General features: G+C 52.6%; 3 protein-coding genes across 3 annotated transcripts; 1 reads left to right on the top strand and 2 right to left on the bottom strand.

The window, feature by feature from the left end:
- Positions 1-2,002: 2,002 nt before the first annotated feature.
- V2A60_010335 (eS28 family ribosomal protein) lies at positions 2,003-2,541 on the bottom strand (the record flags this gene model as incomplete). Its single annotated transcript, XM_083261592.1, has 3 exons — positions 2,003-2,064; positions 2,194-2,277; positions 2,481-2,541. The coding sequence occupies 3 exons, from the start codon at positions 2,539-2,541 to the stop codon at positions 2,003-2,005; spliced, it is 207 nt and encodes a 68-aa protein (XP_083117718.1).
- A 1,236-nt stretch (positions 2,542-3,777) lies between these two features.
- On the top strand, positions 3,778-5,875 carry V2A60_010336 (kinase-like domain-containing protein; the record flags this gene model as incomplete). The annotated part of the gene is made up of 3 exons (XM_083261593.1): positions 3,778-4,336; positions 4,393-5,431; positions 5,500-5,875. 3 exons carry the CDS (start codon positions 3,778-3,780, stop codon positions 5,873-5,875), a joined length of 1,974 nt encoding a protein of 657 aa, XP_083117719.1.
- Positions 5,876-7,790: 1,915 nt separating this feature from the next.
- V2A60_010337 (GATA-type transcription factor) lies at positions 7,791-10,731 on the bottom strand (the record flags this gene model as incomplete). The annotated part of the gene is made up of 3 exons (XM_083261594.1): positions 7,791-9,668; positions 9,727-10,081; positions 10,289-10,731. 3 exons carry the CDS (start codon positions 10,729-10,731, stop codon positions 7,791-7,793), a joined length of 2,676 nt encoding a protein of 891 aa, XP_083117720.1.
- Between the last annotated feature and the right edge of the window lie 3,145 nt (positions 10,732-13,876).

A 13,876-nucleotide genomic window follows, 5' to 3' on the forward strand; every position in this document is an offset into this window, starting at 1 on the left:
CTGAAGAATCGTGGCGCAGGCCATTCTTTTTTTCAAAGCCTGAAACCGTTTCCTTGGTGGGCAGTGGGCACTCGCTCGGCTTACAGCCAGCCAGCAGCCAGGGCCCCAGAGTGGGCTGAGCGTTTATTAGGTGTGTTTGTCTCGCATCTTGCGTTGGGGCGCAGGGGTTAAAACCGGTATTCATAAATATAGAAAGAGGGAGTGCCAGTACTGATACCCTACAGTTGCGCTGCAGTCGGAAACCAGGGACTACGCAATCAAGGGAAAGCCTGTTCCAGGTCAAGCTCAAAGTTGGCGAAATTTAGGGATCCCGGAAGGATTACTAGTTTATTACCTGCCCTTTTCGCAACAACTTGGTCGCTGCGGGTTGGGTGGATTTATATGCGACAGCCTTGCTGAAGCAGTTGACACGTCAGATAATCTCACACGTTGCGTCTCGTCACCTCATTACAGCCTATCAGTAGTAACAAAAAAAGGGACGAGTAGCCGACTGCTAATGCAAAATAGGCTACTACTACTTTACTATGGACAAAGAAGAAAAAAATAGGAAGAAGAAGCTATGCCTTGGTCATAAAGAATGGACACTAACAGTGTTCATGTTGCCTGATAGCAGAGCTCAAGCCAGCACCGCAATAATACTCACAAGAAACGCTTTCTTCTTCTTTGCATACCGCTTCCTCTGGACCAGGGCTGAGATGCTATCCTCAAGACTGTTCAATTAATTAAGGACTCCCACCCATGGTACACCCAGCAGACTCAACGGCGATTACAGTCTATGCTCTACCACCACAAAATAGTACCTCACCATGTGTGATCAAATGCGCACCTGTCAGGAGGGCCAATGGCTTGCTAGCAAACCAACAACCCGCCGTCATTTTTTAATATCATTTAACAACTTTCTCCAATCAAAGCACCAGCGTGATTCATCTACTCACGACGTGCCGGCGCGCCATTCCTGCTGGCGCGGCCAAATCCCCCTCAAAAAGTATATCCTCCAGAAAATGCCACTACGTTGGGAATGCTCGAAGCTGGAGAACGAAGAAGAAAAAAAAAACTTTCGTTACGAATGAAGCAGCTACACTATTTTGAATCGAAACAATTCTGTGAATCACATAAACAAATTATGCTCGCAGGCGATCGTGCATGGACCCTTGGTCTTTCTTTTCCGTGGTGCATGAGTCGGCGGATATATCCCTTTCGCAACGAGGATTGGCTCCTACGTCATCACAAGGATTCTTCATGCGCTTCACCTTTGTCGACTTATACCTGATAGATGGTCATCGTCAACGATGTAGTAGTCACCATCAAGGGAACAGACGACCACGCTATCAGGCCCGCTGAACGATACCATTCAAACTGTTTTTTTAAGCCCAAAGCAGACGCGGTACATCACAGCCACGAATGTTTGATGTGAAGAAAACCGTGGACCGAATATGCTCTTTTTGTATGGAGACTGCCATCGCTAGGCTGCACAACTGAATTCCTATCCATGGTCTGCCAGCCGGCCAGACTGGCTCGTATGCCATTCGACTCAACAGCCTGTGACCGCGCATGTCTCTCTCAACGCCTGCCCCGTCCAGCGCGCGAGATTCGTCACCCTGGCCCGCGAACCTATTTGCCTTTTGGCCTGACCTTTGTCCCCTTTCCACCGCCATCCCACGCCACCTCATGCCTCACGTGCATCGCGCTCGAGTCCGGGATTCGTATTTTTTTGACATGTTTATGAATGAGGTTAGGTATTTCCGACCGGGTTTTTGCCAGCCGGTTTATGCTATCGACACCTTGCTTTCCTTTTGTTTTAATTCAGTCAAGACACCAATTGTCCAGAATCGCAACTCCAAAAGAACCAGTCTCATTCGACCAAAAAGCGTAGAAGAATTTCCCCGGAACGACCTGCTCCCTTTTGTTTCTCTTTTTTATTTCTTTCTTTGTGTATACTTGTTCGTCCTCGCGCGCGTGCGCGCGCGCATCGTCGTCATCGTCACACATCCGCCGACACCGTTTATCGCAGACGTCTGGCTTCACGCTCAGACTCGAGCAGGCAAAGAATGTCGTTCTCGCGGACTGGAGGGTAGGCAAGGACGCAGCCAAAAGTTAGCATCTGGAGGTGTCCGGTTTCATAAGGGGGATTTTGTCGGGAATCTGTCACGGATGCGCCGAGTGCAGGATATTTTGGGCACAGGAAAAACATACCGGGACCCTTGACGTTGCGGATGATGGAACGGGTAGAGTCGTCCATGAACTCGACGCGGACCTGAGTGACACCACCACGGGAGCCTAATCGGAGCGACGAAGAATTAGCCAACATATTCCCATGATGTTCAGAGTCCCGCCAATCCTAATCTCGAGAATCGGTTCGCCTGGGCAAAGTGGTTCGTTGGAGCAAGCGACAGTCGAAATTGGGAATATTCTCGGGTTTTGCAGGTAGAGATAGAATTTGGGCGGGCCCTATCGTTGAAAGGGTAGCTGGAGATTCGTACCGGTACGGCCAATAACCTTGGTCACCTTGACCAGCTTGACGGGGGTCTTGGAAGCTTCCATCTTGAAGAAATCTGGCTGTGTTGTTTTGTCGGATTAACGGACAGCGATTGTGGTGTGGAAATTTGGCAAAAGGTCGGTCTCGTCAATTGTTTGAAAAGTGGATGGCCTCTATTTTGTGCCATTTGGCAGGGTTTTCCGACTGCGATTTGGCGTGCGCGCCCCGCCCAGGACTCAAGTCACGTGCTTCAACCGAGAGCCCCAGCCCACTACTGCCACTGGTGGTGGTGTGTGTTGTGTGCCAATGACAAACCGGGCCGGCGATGATCCGGCCTAGCTGCTGATTCAACAGGTACAGGGCGAGGCCGGTAGTACGCTAGTCGGCTTCGGGGCTGGCGCGCTGTGGCGCCAACTCTGGTGGCTTGCGCCGGGTTCCCTGGTATTATGCAGAGAGAATGAGAGAATATGTCAGTACCTACGTGGTGAATATTTTCTTACAATCGTACTACGCTGAACCAAGGGCGATGGTATTTTCCAGCGCTCATTCTAACCAATATTATCTTGCTATTGTTCTGCCATCTTGGGAGAGAGGAAACCTTACTCAGCCTTACTTGCGCTCCCTCGCGGCTCACATCGACTCAGCCATCTGTGGCTGGGCTTTAGTAGTGGTAATACCACAGCTTCTTACCTTACTTATAGTACCAGGTACTAAGGTATAGCGATGAGGTCACTGGAACACATTGCTGTAAACAAAAAAAAAAGCCTACCTACCTGCATCAGCGAGTTGCGTAGTAACAATAAAAAGAAAAAAAAAACCAGCCGACTCTCTTGAACCCTCTCCCTCCAGGAATGCAAATTAATGTCCCAAAGCTTCCCTCCCTTCCTCGTCCCACCAATGTCAACTCTTGGTTGCTGCTCACTGCCCACTGCTCCTCCCGCCAGCTCGTGTTGCTGCTCCAACCTGTGTTGACTCTGGCGGCAGCTCCACCCAATAGCAACCCCCAGATTCCACCACCGAGCCCCAGTACTGGCCCAGATTGCTCTGTATCCCGCATCGCATCTGCATCTGTCGTCCTGCTGTTTGTCGTTTATTATTTATTCTGTCCGCAATCTGCATCGGCATAGAGCTGCATCTGGCATTGCTTCTATCCATTATACTCGCATCAACTAGCTTCAACGCCTCCTTACCTGCTGCCCGCTGCTCTCTCTTGTTCGGCTGACCGAGCCCGTCTTGCGGCCCGCCTCCTCCTCGGCCACGCGTTTGTTGACCTTCACCAGCCTGGCCACGAATCAGCAGCCATGGCCAGCTTCATGTCCAACTTTTTCCAGTCCGGTCGCGACAAGGCGGCCCAAGAGGTCGCCCGTCCCATGACGCCCACCAAGAACACAAACAACAACTTCCTCAACCCGCTCAACACCCCGCAGGGAAGCCCCAGCAAGAAGACTCACCCGCCGGGCGCTCACGACTTGCCCTCCGCCTTTGACAGTGCCATGAATCTCAATGCTAGCGAGGTGGACACACCTGTCCGTCTCTCGCGCCCCCAGACCGTCGTCACCCCGCTCTCGCCGGCAAAGACGAATACACAGCCCGTCGACGACAGCAGCCTTGTTGCCGATGATAGTGTCTTGCACAAGGGCCCGACTCCAGGCAGCCCTCTCAAGAAGCAGGGTCAGGAGAACACGCCTCCTGTTCAGCACATGACACACGCAGCGTTGTCGCGCCAGCAACTGTATGAGGGCAAGGAGCGCCCTCTTACACCGGCCAAAAAGTTCAACACATCCCGCGGTCTGACTGCCGAGGAACGCGAAATTCTGCAAAGGCCAAGCGTTCGCCGGCTCGTCAATGTCACCCAGCTATGTATGTCTCGCACTTGGCTACCTTGCTCGCCGAGGAGTCTACTAACACAATGCCAGACTTCCTCGACTATTACTTTGATCTTCTCACCTACGTCGGCTCCCGACAGAACCGCCTCGCGGCTTTCAACGCCGAGTTCCCCGCACCCCCAGCCACCGATGATGCAACTTTCAACCAGATGTGGAGCAAATATGCAGGTCGCGAGCGTGCCAACCTTCGCAAACGTCGCGTCCGTCTTCGCCACGGCGACTTCCAAATCCTGACCCAGGTCGGTCAGGGCGGCTATGGACAGGTCTTCCTGGCCCAGAAGAAGGACACGCGCGAAGTGTGCGCGCTCAAAGTCATGAGCAAGAAACTGCTGTTTAAGCTCGACGAGGTCCGCCACGTCCTCACCGAGCGTGATATTCTCACGACCGCGTCAAGCGAGTGGCTTGTGCGACTGCTCTACTCCTTCCAAGACGACAAGAGTATCTATCTTGCCATGGAATATGTCCCGGGCGGCGATTTCCGAACCCTGCTTAACAACACGGGTGTTTTGTCCAACCGCCATGCCCGATTCTACATTGCCGAAATGTTCTGCTCCATTGACGCCCTGCACCAGCTCGGCTACATCCACAGAGACTTGAAGCCCGAAAACTTCCTGATCGATTCTACCGGTCACGTTAAGCTGACCGATTTTGGTCTGGCTGCCGGTGTCCTTGCTCCTTCACGCATCGAATCGATGCGTGTCAAACTGGAGGAGGCATCCGAGACGTCGGTGCCATTTGGAAAGCCCATTGAGCAGCGCACCGTTTCGGAGCGCCGCGAGAGCTACAGAAACATGCGCGACAACGACGTGAACTATGCCAAGTCGATAGTTGGCTCACCCGACTACATGGCTCCCGAAGTCCTTAGAGGGGAAGAATACGACTCCACAGTTGACTATTGGAGTCTGGGATGCATGCTCTTTGAGGCACTCACTGGTTTCCCGCCTTTTGCGGGTGCCACGCCTGAGGAGACGTGGCGCAACCTGAAGCACTGGAAGGACGTGCTGAAGCGTCCTGTTTGGGAGGATCCTACCTACTTCCTGAGCAACCGCACATGGAACTTTATCACCACGTATGTACCCTACGGGAGCGCCCTGCCGCGCTCCACCTCTGGACATCGTAGACTGACACTGCCTGCAGCTGCATCAACTCGCGGATGAGACGCTTCAGCAATATTAAGGACATTTACAACCACCAGTACTTTGCCGAGGTGGACTGGGCGACGCTGCGGCAGACGCGCGCGCCCTTCGTGCCGGAGCTGGACTCGGAGACGGACGCGGGTTACTTTGACGACTTTGGCAACGAGGCGGACATGGCCAAGTATAAGGAGGTGCACGAGAAGCAGCAAGCGCTGGAAACGATGGCGGACCGCGATGACGAGATGAGCAAGAGCCTCTTTGTCGGCTTCACGTTTCGCCACCGCAAAACTGCGCCGGGCGAGGACGGCGGCGGTGGCGGCAGCAGCAGCCCTCGCAAGAAGATTCCCGTCGACGATGCCTTTGGTACGATGCTCTAGAGAGAGCGGATGGAGGTGCCGTGTCGGAATCCGTGTTGCCCGTGTCAGCCACTCGACTGGACACGCCGGCGATGATGTTTTTGAACTTTTTTGTTCTTCTGCTCTTCTTTTTCTTTTCTTTTGGGCTTCGAGTGAGCTAGGCTGGTTCCTGCTATTCACTTGCCTGTTTTTTTCCCTTTCTTCGTTTCTGGTCATTGCGATGTCTGTCTCACTTCTTTTTTGGTACTAGAATATTTTAGTCTCATTTCAATTTCTGCTTCTTTGCCTTTCTTTCTTTCTGTCTCTTTTTCTTTCGCCTTGTGTGTTTTTTCTATTATTATTATTATTTTTTTTGCCTTTCTTGGTATCCTGTTACTGTCAATGCCCTGTCTTTTTTTTCGTGTTTTTTTTCCTTCGCAATGTTAGACTCGGTTTTTAGGCTGCTAAGAACAACAACGGTATGAGATGAGGTAAATCTGTGTGTGTGCGCGTTTGCGTGTTTGTTTTTTTCTCTTTTTGCCAGCAATCTGGGCCAGTCGGTCGGTCGGTCGGGCATCCATGGTTTTGTCCTTTTCTTTCTTTCTTTTTCAACGTGTAATGGCGGGAATAGGGTAGGTTCTTGGAGGCTGGGTTGGGTGCGGCCGAATGGCCGCGCAGGGGGCGGGGAATCGTGTTTTCCTCTTGTGTTCCTGTGGCAAAAAATCACAAAAGTGAGTGGGTTGGTGAGAATACAAGACAAGATGAAGCAGAAAGTAAGAACAAGAACAAGAAAAGAGGGAGACTAGAGATGTCAACATGTGAGAGTAGGAATTATTCGATATTCAACAACGTGGTTTATTGCATAATCTTGTTACATTGATCAAGTCACACGTCATTGGCTGATAACTTCAGAAAGGCTTTGTACCTTTCATGAATGTGTTTGTAAATAAAACGTACACGTAGACTCGTCAATCCATCATTCAAAAGCAATGTGATGGGGTGCACGCAGGTAAAGACGAATTTCACTGTACTGCAGTCGTGGTACTCAAAAAATATCGCGTGCATAGTAGTAGTAATAGTGGTAGCAGTAGTATCCTCCCCCGGCATGTGCTTGCTTCGTCTTGAACAGAACTTTGTAAAAAGAGTCTTTCCCCTTTCCACATCCCCCTTCTCCCCTCTCCGCACAAGATCCATCTAGACGCCAAGACAAGAAAGAAAAGCCAGGCAACACCAGGTTCGAAGAGAAAAAAGGAAAAAGAAAAAGAAAAAAGAAGAACACCAACCACTACGCTATCCCAAAACCCAGCCGTACCATCATCAACCCCAAAACTTTCCTCATTCACCATGTCGCTGCATATCGCTGCACAAAGACATCATACACCATACTGAAAAGAAAAAAAAGGTACATTGCGGCATAACCAATAAGCCACCAAGCCCAAAAGGATAAAAAAATCATCACACATACTACTGCTCATCATTTGCAAGCGAAAACTCCCCTTGAAGAAAATTCCTCCCAGTTCCGGTCCACAAGTCTATCTGCAAGGTATCATCAAACGAAAAAGAAATCAATCGCGGAAAAGATGACGGAACAAAAAGAGATCCTTGAACCCCAACAAAACAAATCCCCAAAAGAGGAAAAAAAAAAGGAAAAGCACCCGTCCAGCATAAAACATCCCTCGCCTTGAAGCTCGTCAATTCATCCCATCATATTACAGCCGTCGGTTCGTAACGATAGTTAACGGGAGAATGGAAGAGAGGATAAGTATTATAAAGGCGGGCGTACCGGCGCCGTGTCCAGAGAAAGTCCATCGTGTATAGGTGCGTGTTGAGAGTTACAGTTTCAATGGGATGAAATGAAAACCCCAAACTCCAATCGTTATGCAAAGAACAACAAAAAGGAAAAAGACTCGCCATTGTGCCGTTCCAGCGTCAACCAGGGGCAGGAAACAGAGAAAAATCAGAGACTCATCGTGAGCCACTCCCACTCCTGCGGGCCGACGGAATTGCCATTGGGATTCATGCCAGCGTTGGGCGGGTGACCCATGGGTCCTGGGGCGGCCATCAGAGGACGCTGGTGCATGCCATAGCCTGCATTCATCATGGTGGATGCGATGGACGGCATGCTCGGCGTCGTGCCGAGAGATCTGGTGCCGTCATTGGTGCCAGGGAAGCCGCTGTCAATGTCCATGGCCGAGGTGCCGTCGCTCTTGCTGTGTCTGCGCTGTCGTTTCGAGGAGGCGGTGACAGCAGGGCGAGAGAGTGGCATGGCCGAGGCTGATGCACCTGGGCCGGGAGATGACTTGGGCGGAGCGGCGGCGATGGGTACAACGCCCTTGCCGCCAGCTGCCTGGGCTCCGAACTGGCCGCTGCTGGCAGACGCGGGGCTGCTTTCTTCCTTGTGGCTTGTGCCGGGGCGCTGACCGGCGGCGTTTGTAGGTGTCTGCTGTCCAGATGGCGCCGAGTTGGCAATGGAAAGCGACGAGTTCTTGCGCGAGGCAGTGGCAGAGCCCGCACCCTTCTTGCCACGGCCGCCGGCATTGTTTCCGGAGCCGCGGTTGCGCTTCTTGATGACGTCCGTCTTGAGACTCAGAGGGCGGACTACACCGTGGAGCTTCAGGAACAGGCCGCAAGCATTGCAGAGCGGCTGGCCCTCGGGATTTCGTCGCCAAAGCGGGGTCGTTTGCGTGAAACAGTTGGTGCAAGTGGTGGGGTTGCCACCCTCGGTCTGGTTGCCGGCAGCGGCGGCTGCTTGCAAGTTTGTCGTGGACCCCGGCTTGGAGGCTGGCGGGGAGGATGGTCGGCTGGGAGCGACAGAGGAGAAGCCAGACATATTACCAGCGACTTCGCCGTGGGGCGAGGTCGGCAGCGACTGGGCAATTTGTTCGAAGCCGTTGTGCTTGGAGGCCATGTGGGAAGGCGTAGAAGCGGTTCGCGGAAGCTTTGGCTGCCGCGCACCGGACGATTTGAACGACTGGGATCTGCCGAGACCGCCAGCGCTATCTTCATTGTTGGACTCGACGTAGTCGGTAGTGGTGCCGCCAATAACGACCTGCTTGCGCGGAGGCCCGCCAGGATAGCGCGCAGAGTGCGTGCTGAACTGGCCTGGTAGCGATGCGTCCCATCCCAGGGAGCTCACCTCGTCGACGGCGGCAGTAAACTCGCCCTGCATGTTGTTGATGCCGTTGCTTCCGTCATCCTCGTCCGAGTCACCGCCAAAAGAAAACATGCCATCCTGGTTCATGGGAATGGTGGGGGAGACGAGGCCGCTGTCGGGGTGCATGGCTTGTGAATGGTCCATCTGGCTGAAAGGCTGACCTTGAGGCATGGAGCCGTACATGGAGTTGCTGTTGGGGTCGTTGTACATGAACTGATGATTCATGTTTTGCTGCGGAAAGGCGTGGGGGTGCTGACGAGAGTCTTGGGGGCTGAAGGCAAAGTTGTCCTTGTCGCCCATGCCGTGCGGGGTCGAGCCGGCCGAGGGGTAGGCAGAGGCCGGAGGTGAGTAAAATTCGGTGGTGGTGAGTGAGGATGGTGCCATGGAATTGTTGAAGGAGGAGAGGGGCCCGTTGGAAACCATGGGTGAGGTGGAGGGAGAGAAGCCAAAATTCTGATGGAACTGAGAGTTATTGATGATGTTTTCGTTGGGCATGAAGTCGAGGCCAAACTGGTCAATAGGTAGCTGCTGAGGCATGTTCATGTGGCCGTGGCCGTGGCCGTGGCCGTCGAGGGAGTACCCGTGGACGTCTCCGTCGTTGTCGAGTTCACGGCCAGCAGAGCCGGGGGGCGCACCAACAGCGCTGATGTGAGGAGAAAAATTGGCAGGACGTTTTCTCGTCTGGCGCATGTTAGCAATGAGGAGCAAAAAGCAGGCTCACGGGGAGTGAAAAGCGTACCTGGCGGTCGTCAATACTCGTCTTGCGGACGTGGCGCTGGACATAGTTGAACTCGCTATTGTCGCGATGGTGAATGTGAGGCGCATCTGGGACAGACTGAGGAACGAATGCGCTGCCGAGACCCTCGTTTCTGGGCTGCTGAATGGGAATACCCGAAGTCTGAGTAGACGAGACGGGGCCTGACATGTGAGGCGAAGCAAAGGCGTCAGGTGAGCCAGCCTGCTCAGGAAAAATGAACTCGTCAATGTTCATCTGATCCGGGTTGTGTGCGGCAGTGTCTGCATTGACCTGAGAGGATTTGCGAAGCTGCGCAATGCCGCTGGGACCGGACTGGGCACCTGGGCGAGTGATGCTGCTGTAAAGGATGAGATGATTAGAGCCGAGTCGAGAGCAGTGGGGGACGAGGAGGGAGAGACGGTCAGAAGACGGGGAGAGAGAGAGTCAAGAAACGGAGAGAGAAAGAGACAGAGACACTGAGGGTAGGAGGGCCAAAAAAAAATACATTCAGAGGGCAACAAGGAGAGGAACATGAAGCAGAAGAAACGGAGGGCGCGTCACTTACTTTTCTCGACTGCGCTGCTCCTGCTGCTTTTTGCGCATACTGAGAGCCATCATGCGCCAGGTGAGGTTTTCCATGCGCTGCTGGTTGGGAAGACTCTGCTTAGTCCTAGTAAAAAACTTCCAGACTTGGGCGGCGAGGGGATCGTCGGACTGCATCTGGTCGACGACGTCTCTTCCGGGTGCGGCAGCGTCGTCGTCGGCGGCGGCGGCGGCGCCATGGCGGAGGGTAGGAAAGAGCGCATCGCCGAGGAGATGATCGTGTCTGGCAAAGGACTTTTCGAGGTCGACGAGGGCGCGAGAGGAATGGGAAGTGGTGGTGCTGGGGGAGTTGGCAACGGGGAGACCAGGGCGCGGGCTGGAGTCGGTCGAGATGTCGTCAGTCGTGGCTCTGTCGTCGGGTCTTCGCGGAAAGCGGTAGTCGTGCTCTGTGGTGGTGGGATGCATGGTCCCGAGGCGTGCGGCTCTGGCCGATGTCACGAGCGATGGCAAGCGGGCGGGAGAGACACCAAAAAAAAAAAGACAATGGAATTGGACCGGGAGGACGATGGCGAAAGTGTATCACGGCAGAGAACAAGGCGCGACCCGAGCGAGGGAATTGGAAGGGGAAAAAACCAATGTTCGGGAGGGGAGGGGAGGATGAGGATGTGCAGAGGTGGCGGCGGGCGAGTGAAATTGAGGCGGAGAGGGAAAAAGGCGAGACGGCGACGGGGTTAGTAGGTAGTTTAGTGAGTCGGTGGTGTTTGGTAGTGGTTTAGCGGTGCTTGGCTGACGACTGACTGGTGTAGTGGCAGAGCGGGTGTTTGTTTGTAGGTATTTTAGAGGTAGGTACCTACCTACCTAGGTACCTAGGTAGGTTTGTAGGTACCAAGAGAGCGCTAATTTTGCCTGCGCTTGCTCGTGCTTGGGTACCTTGGCTCCCAATACGTGTACTGGGAAAGCCTCCAGAGCCGGAATTAGCGGGCGTAACACTGCCTGGCTCTTCTTTTCTCTAGGCACCTTGCCTTCTCCCCGCGTAGTTCTACTAATAGCGGTTCTAGCGGCTCTCAGCAAGCTCGGTGGGTGGCGACGCCCCGGAGCGTTCGAGAGCGTTGAGCGGCGGTCGGATAGGTTTCTGGTGGCTGGCGGGCTGGCGGGCTGGCTGGTTGACTGGCAGGCCGCCTGCAGTAGTCTCCAAGGCGGGGAGGCGGCGAACGACCGGGATACCCTGGTAACCTGCTGTCTGGTAACAAGGCAACAAACTGGTACCAGTAGCTCTAACTCTTGTGTGGTGCGGATGCTTTCTGGATGGTGAGTCTGGGCTGTCTGATGGGAGAGGAGAAGGGTCCGTTTGCTGCCTTGAATCTCTGTGTCAGAATTTGGATGATACAATGCTAAAATCAGTTCTTGTTACGAACCAGCCAGAACAGGACGCCCAGTCGAAAAGACTAATGGACTTTAGTTTGCGTAGCTACGTTGCCAGAAGGGGGTGATTTTACTTTTTCCCTCTTGGACAAGACTGACTGCCGATGGGATCGTGGATGGATCGAAATGGCTGCGGGAGGTGATTAAAAAAAAGAACAGTAGTAGAAAGCTATATTTGGTCAGGAGTCGAGGCGATGCTTGAAGTGACGATGATGATGACTATGATGATGATAATGATGATGACGATAATGATGGTGATGATGGGCCACTGGTGGTGATAACTACTCGGTAGTGGTCATAGTGGTGGCGTGGCGTGAGATGTGCAGATGCTGCAGATGTGCAGATGCGTAGATGCAAGCCTACCTAGGTAAGGAATGTAAGTACTTAGCTACTTACTCTGGTGCTTGGCGGGAAACTGGTACAAATCATCATACAAATGACAGTGAGTGTGGGGATGGCCTCGGGTATCGGCCATGCAAGTTGGCACGGAGCACTCGCTATTCGACTACTTACTAGTACTTAGTATTAGATGTGCGTGCAAGGGCTGTACGGGCAGCAGCCTCTGCAATGGAATAAGGGAATAATAGTATAAAGCCATCTGGTGATTTCAGGCATCATGCATACTTACGTTTTCGACTGCTTTCGACTGCCTTCGACTGCATGTACTTACCACCCATCCGCTGGCTACCTACCTACCTACCTACTTATACTGCAAGACATGCTGGTCATGGATTCGGCACTATATTTTATACCACGGTCATGCGTGTTGTAATGATTAGAAGCCCGGTACAAGAACCAGGTTGAAAATTGTCAAGAAAAAAAAACAAACCTTCAACTGCTGGCCCTATTTTGCAACATGCCTAATACATATTTATATATTTATATCATAGAATGCGTCAACGTGTCAAGACGCCGTGTCGACAAGATACCTACCGGCCTCCATACATGAACCACCACCCACCCCCCTCCATAGCGGGTGGGAGCCACACGAGGCTGTATCTCGAGCGCAGCATCCAAAAGCTGGGCACCCACTATCCGTACTTGGGCAGCTTGGCGGGTAAAAGTTATAGCAGGAACAAACCTATTACTGGGGAGCCAGGGAGCTTTGTTGCACCTTGCCAGGTTGCACCTTGCCAGGGCCCTGCAACGCCCTACCAGTCAACCAGTAAAGGATATATCCCACCCTCCCCCCTGTCCACCCCTGCAAGTCCCCTAATTGGTGCCAGTGCTCCGTCACGGCAGGTTTCCGTCTTGCCTTTTTTGAAAGGCCTGCAATTGAGAGTGTGTGTGAGAGAGAGAGAGCATGGATGCGACTCTCGGCTTTTTCTGAACCTTTTCTATCCGGCTCTTTTTTTTTTTTTGCTCTCTTTTTTTTCTCTTTTAGTCATTCTGTTCTCACAACACTCTTACCAGGCGGGCTGCATTAGTAGGTACCTAGATAGGTACATCGACAGCTAGATAGGTGCCTTCTATTCCTCTAATACGCCTCACCTACACACTCTTACCACGAGGTACTCAATATCGATTACACGAAACAAAAAGAAAACATTCCATCCCCCCCCTCGTATCCTCTCTTTTTTACTTTGGCGCCAACGTCATCTCGTCTTTTTCCTGCCTAGTTAGTGTCCCCTCTTTTTTTTTTGGTAACTAAATTCTTTCCCATCCGGCTACCATCCACCAACTGCCCACATGCAATACCAGTACCGCCGCCAGATCTGCGCCGCCTAATAGTACCTACCCCTCTGTAACCAAACCCAACTCGTCCCGACTCAAATCAAACTGGTGCACCATGTTCCCGTCACAACGACAGATATATATATATATATACATACAGAGAGAGAGAGAGAGAGAGAGAGAGAGACTAGCCAGAAGAACTGCTTCTGGGGCCGGGGTTGCACGGGTACTGTGTTTCCAGTAACAGGTACTGAATATGATTCAACGTCGACGTCGACATTGTGATGGTTGGTTGCCTTCAAAACTTAATAAAGGTAGGTGGAGGGTAAACACTGTAACACATCTTTGTTTGTCTTGTTTCTCCCCTTTTTTTCTCCTCCTTCTCACACATCTTGCCACTTACTTACTACTCGGCATCACCATCCCCCATCCGTCACCATCCTCATCAGCCCACCACTGACCGGCCCACCACCAGTCGCCAAAAGAGAAAAAAAAGCATGTGCAAGTGGGCATC

This window comes from Cordyceps javanica, chromosome 7 (genome assembly GCF_051103115.1).
Source record: "Cordyceps javanica chromosome 7, complete sequence".
NCBI lineage: Eukaryota > Fungi > Ascomycota > Sordariomycetes > Hypocreales > Cordycipitaceae > Cordyceps > Cordyceps javanica.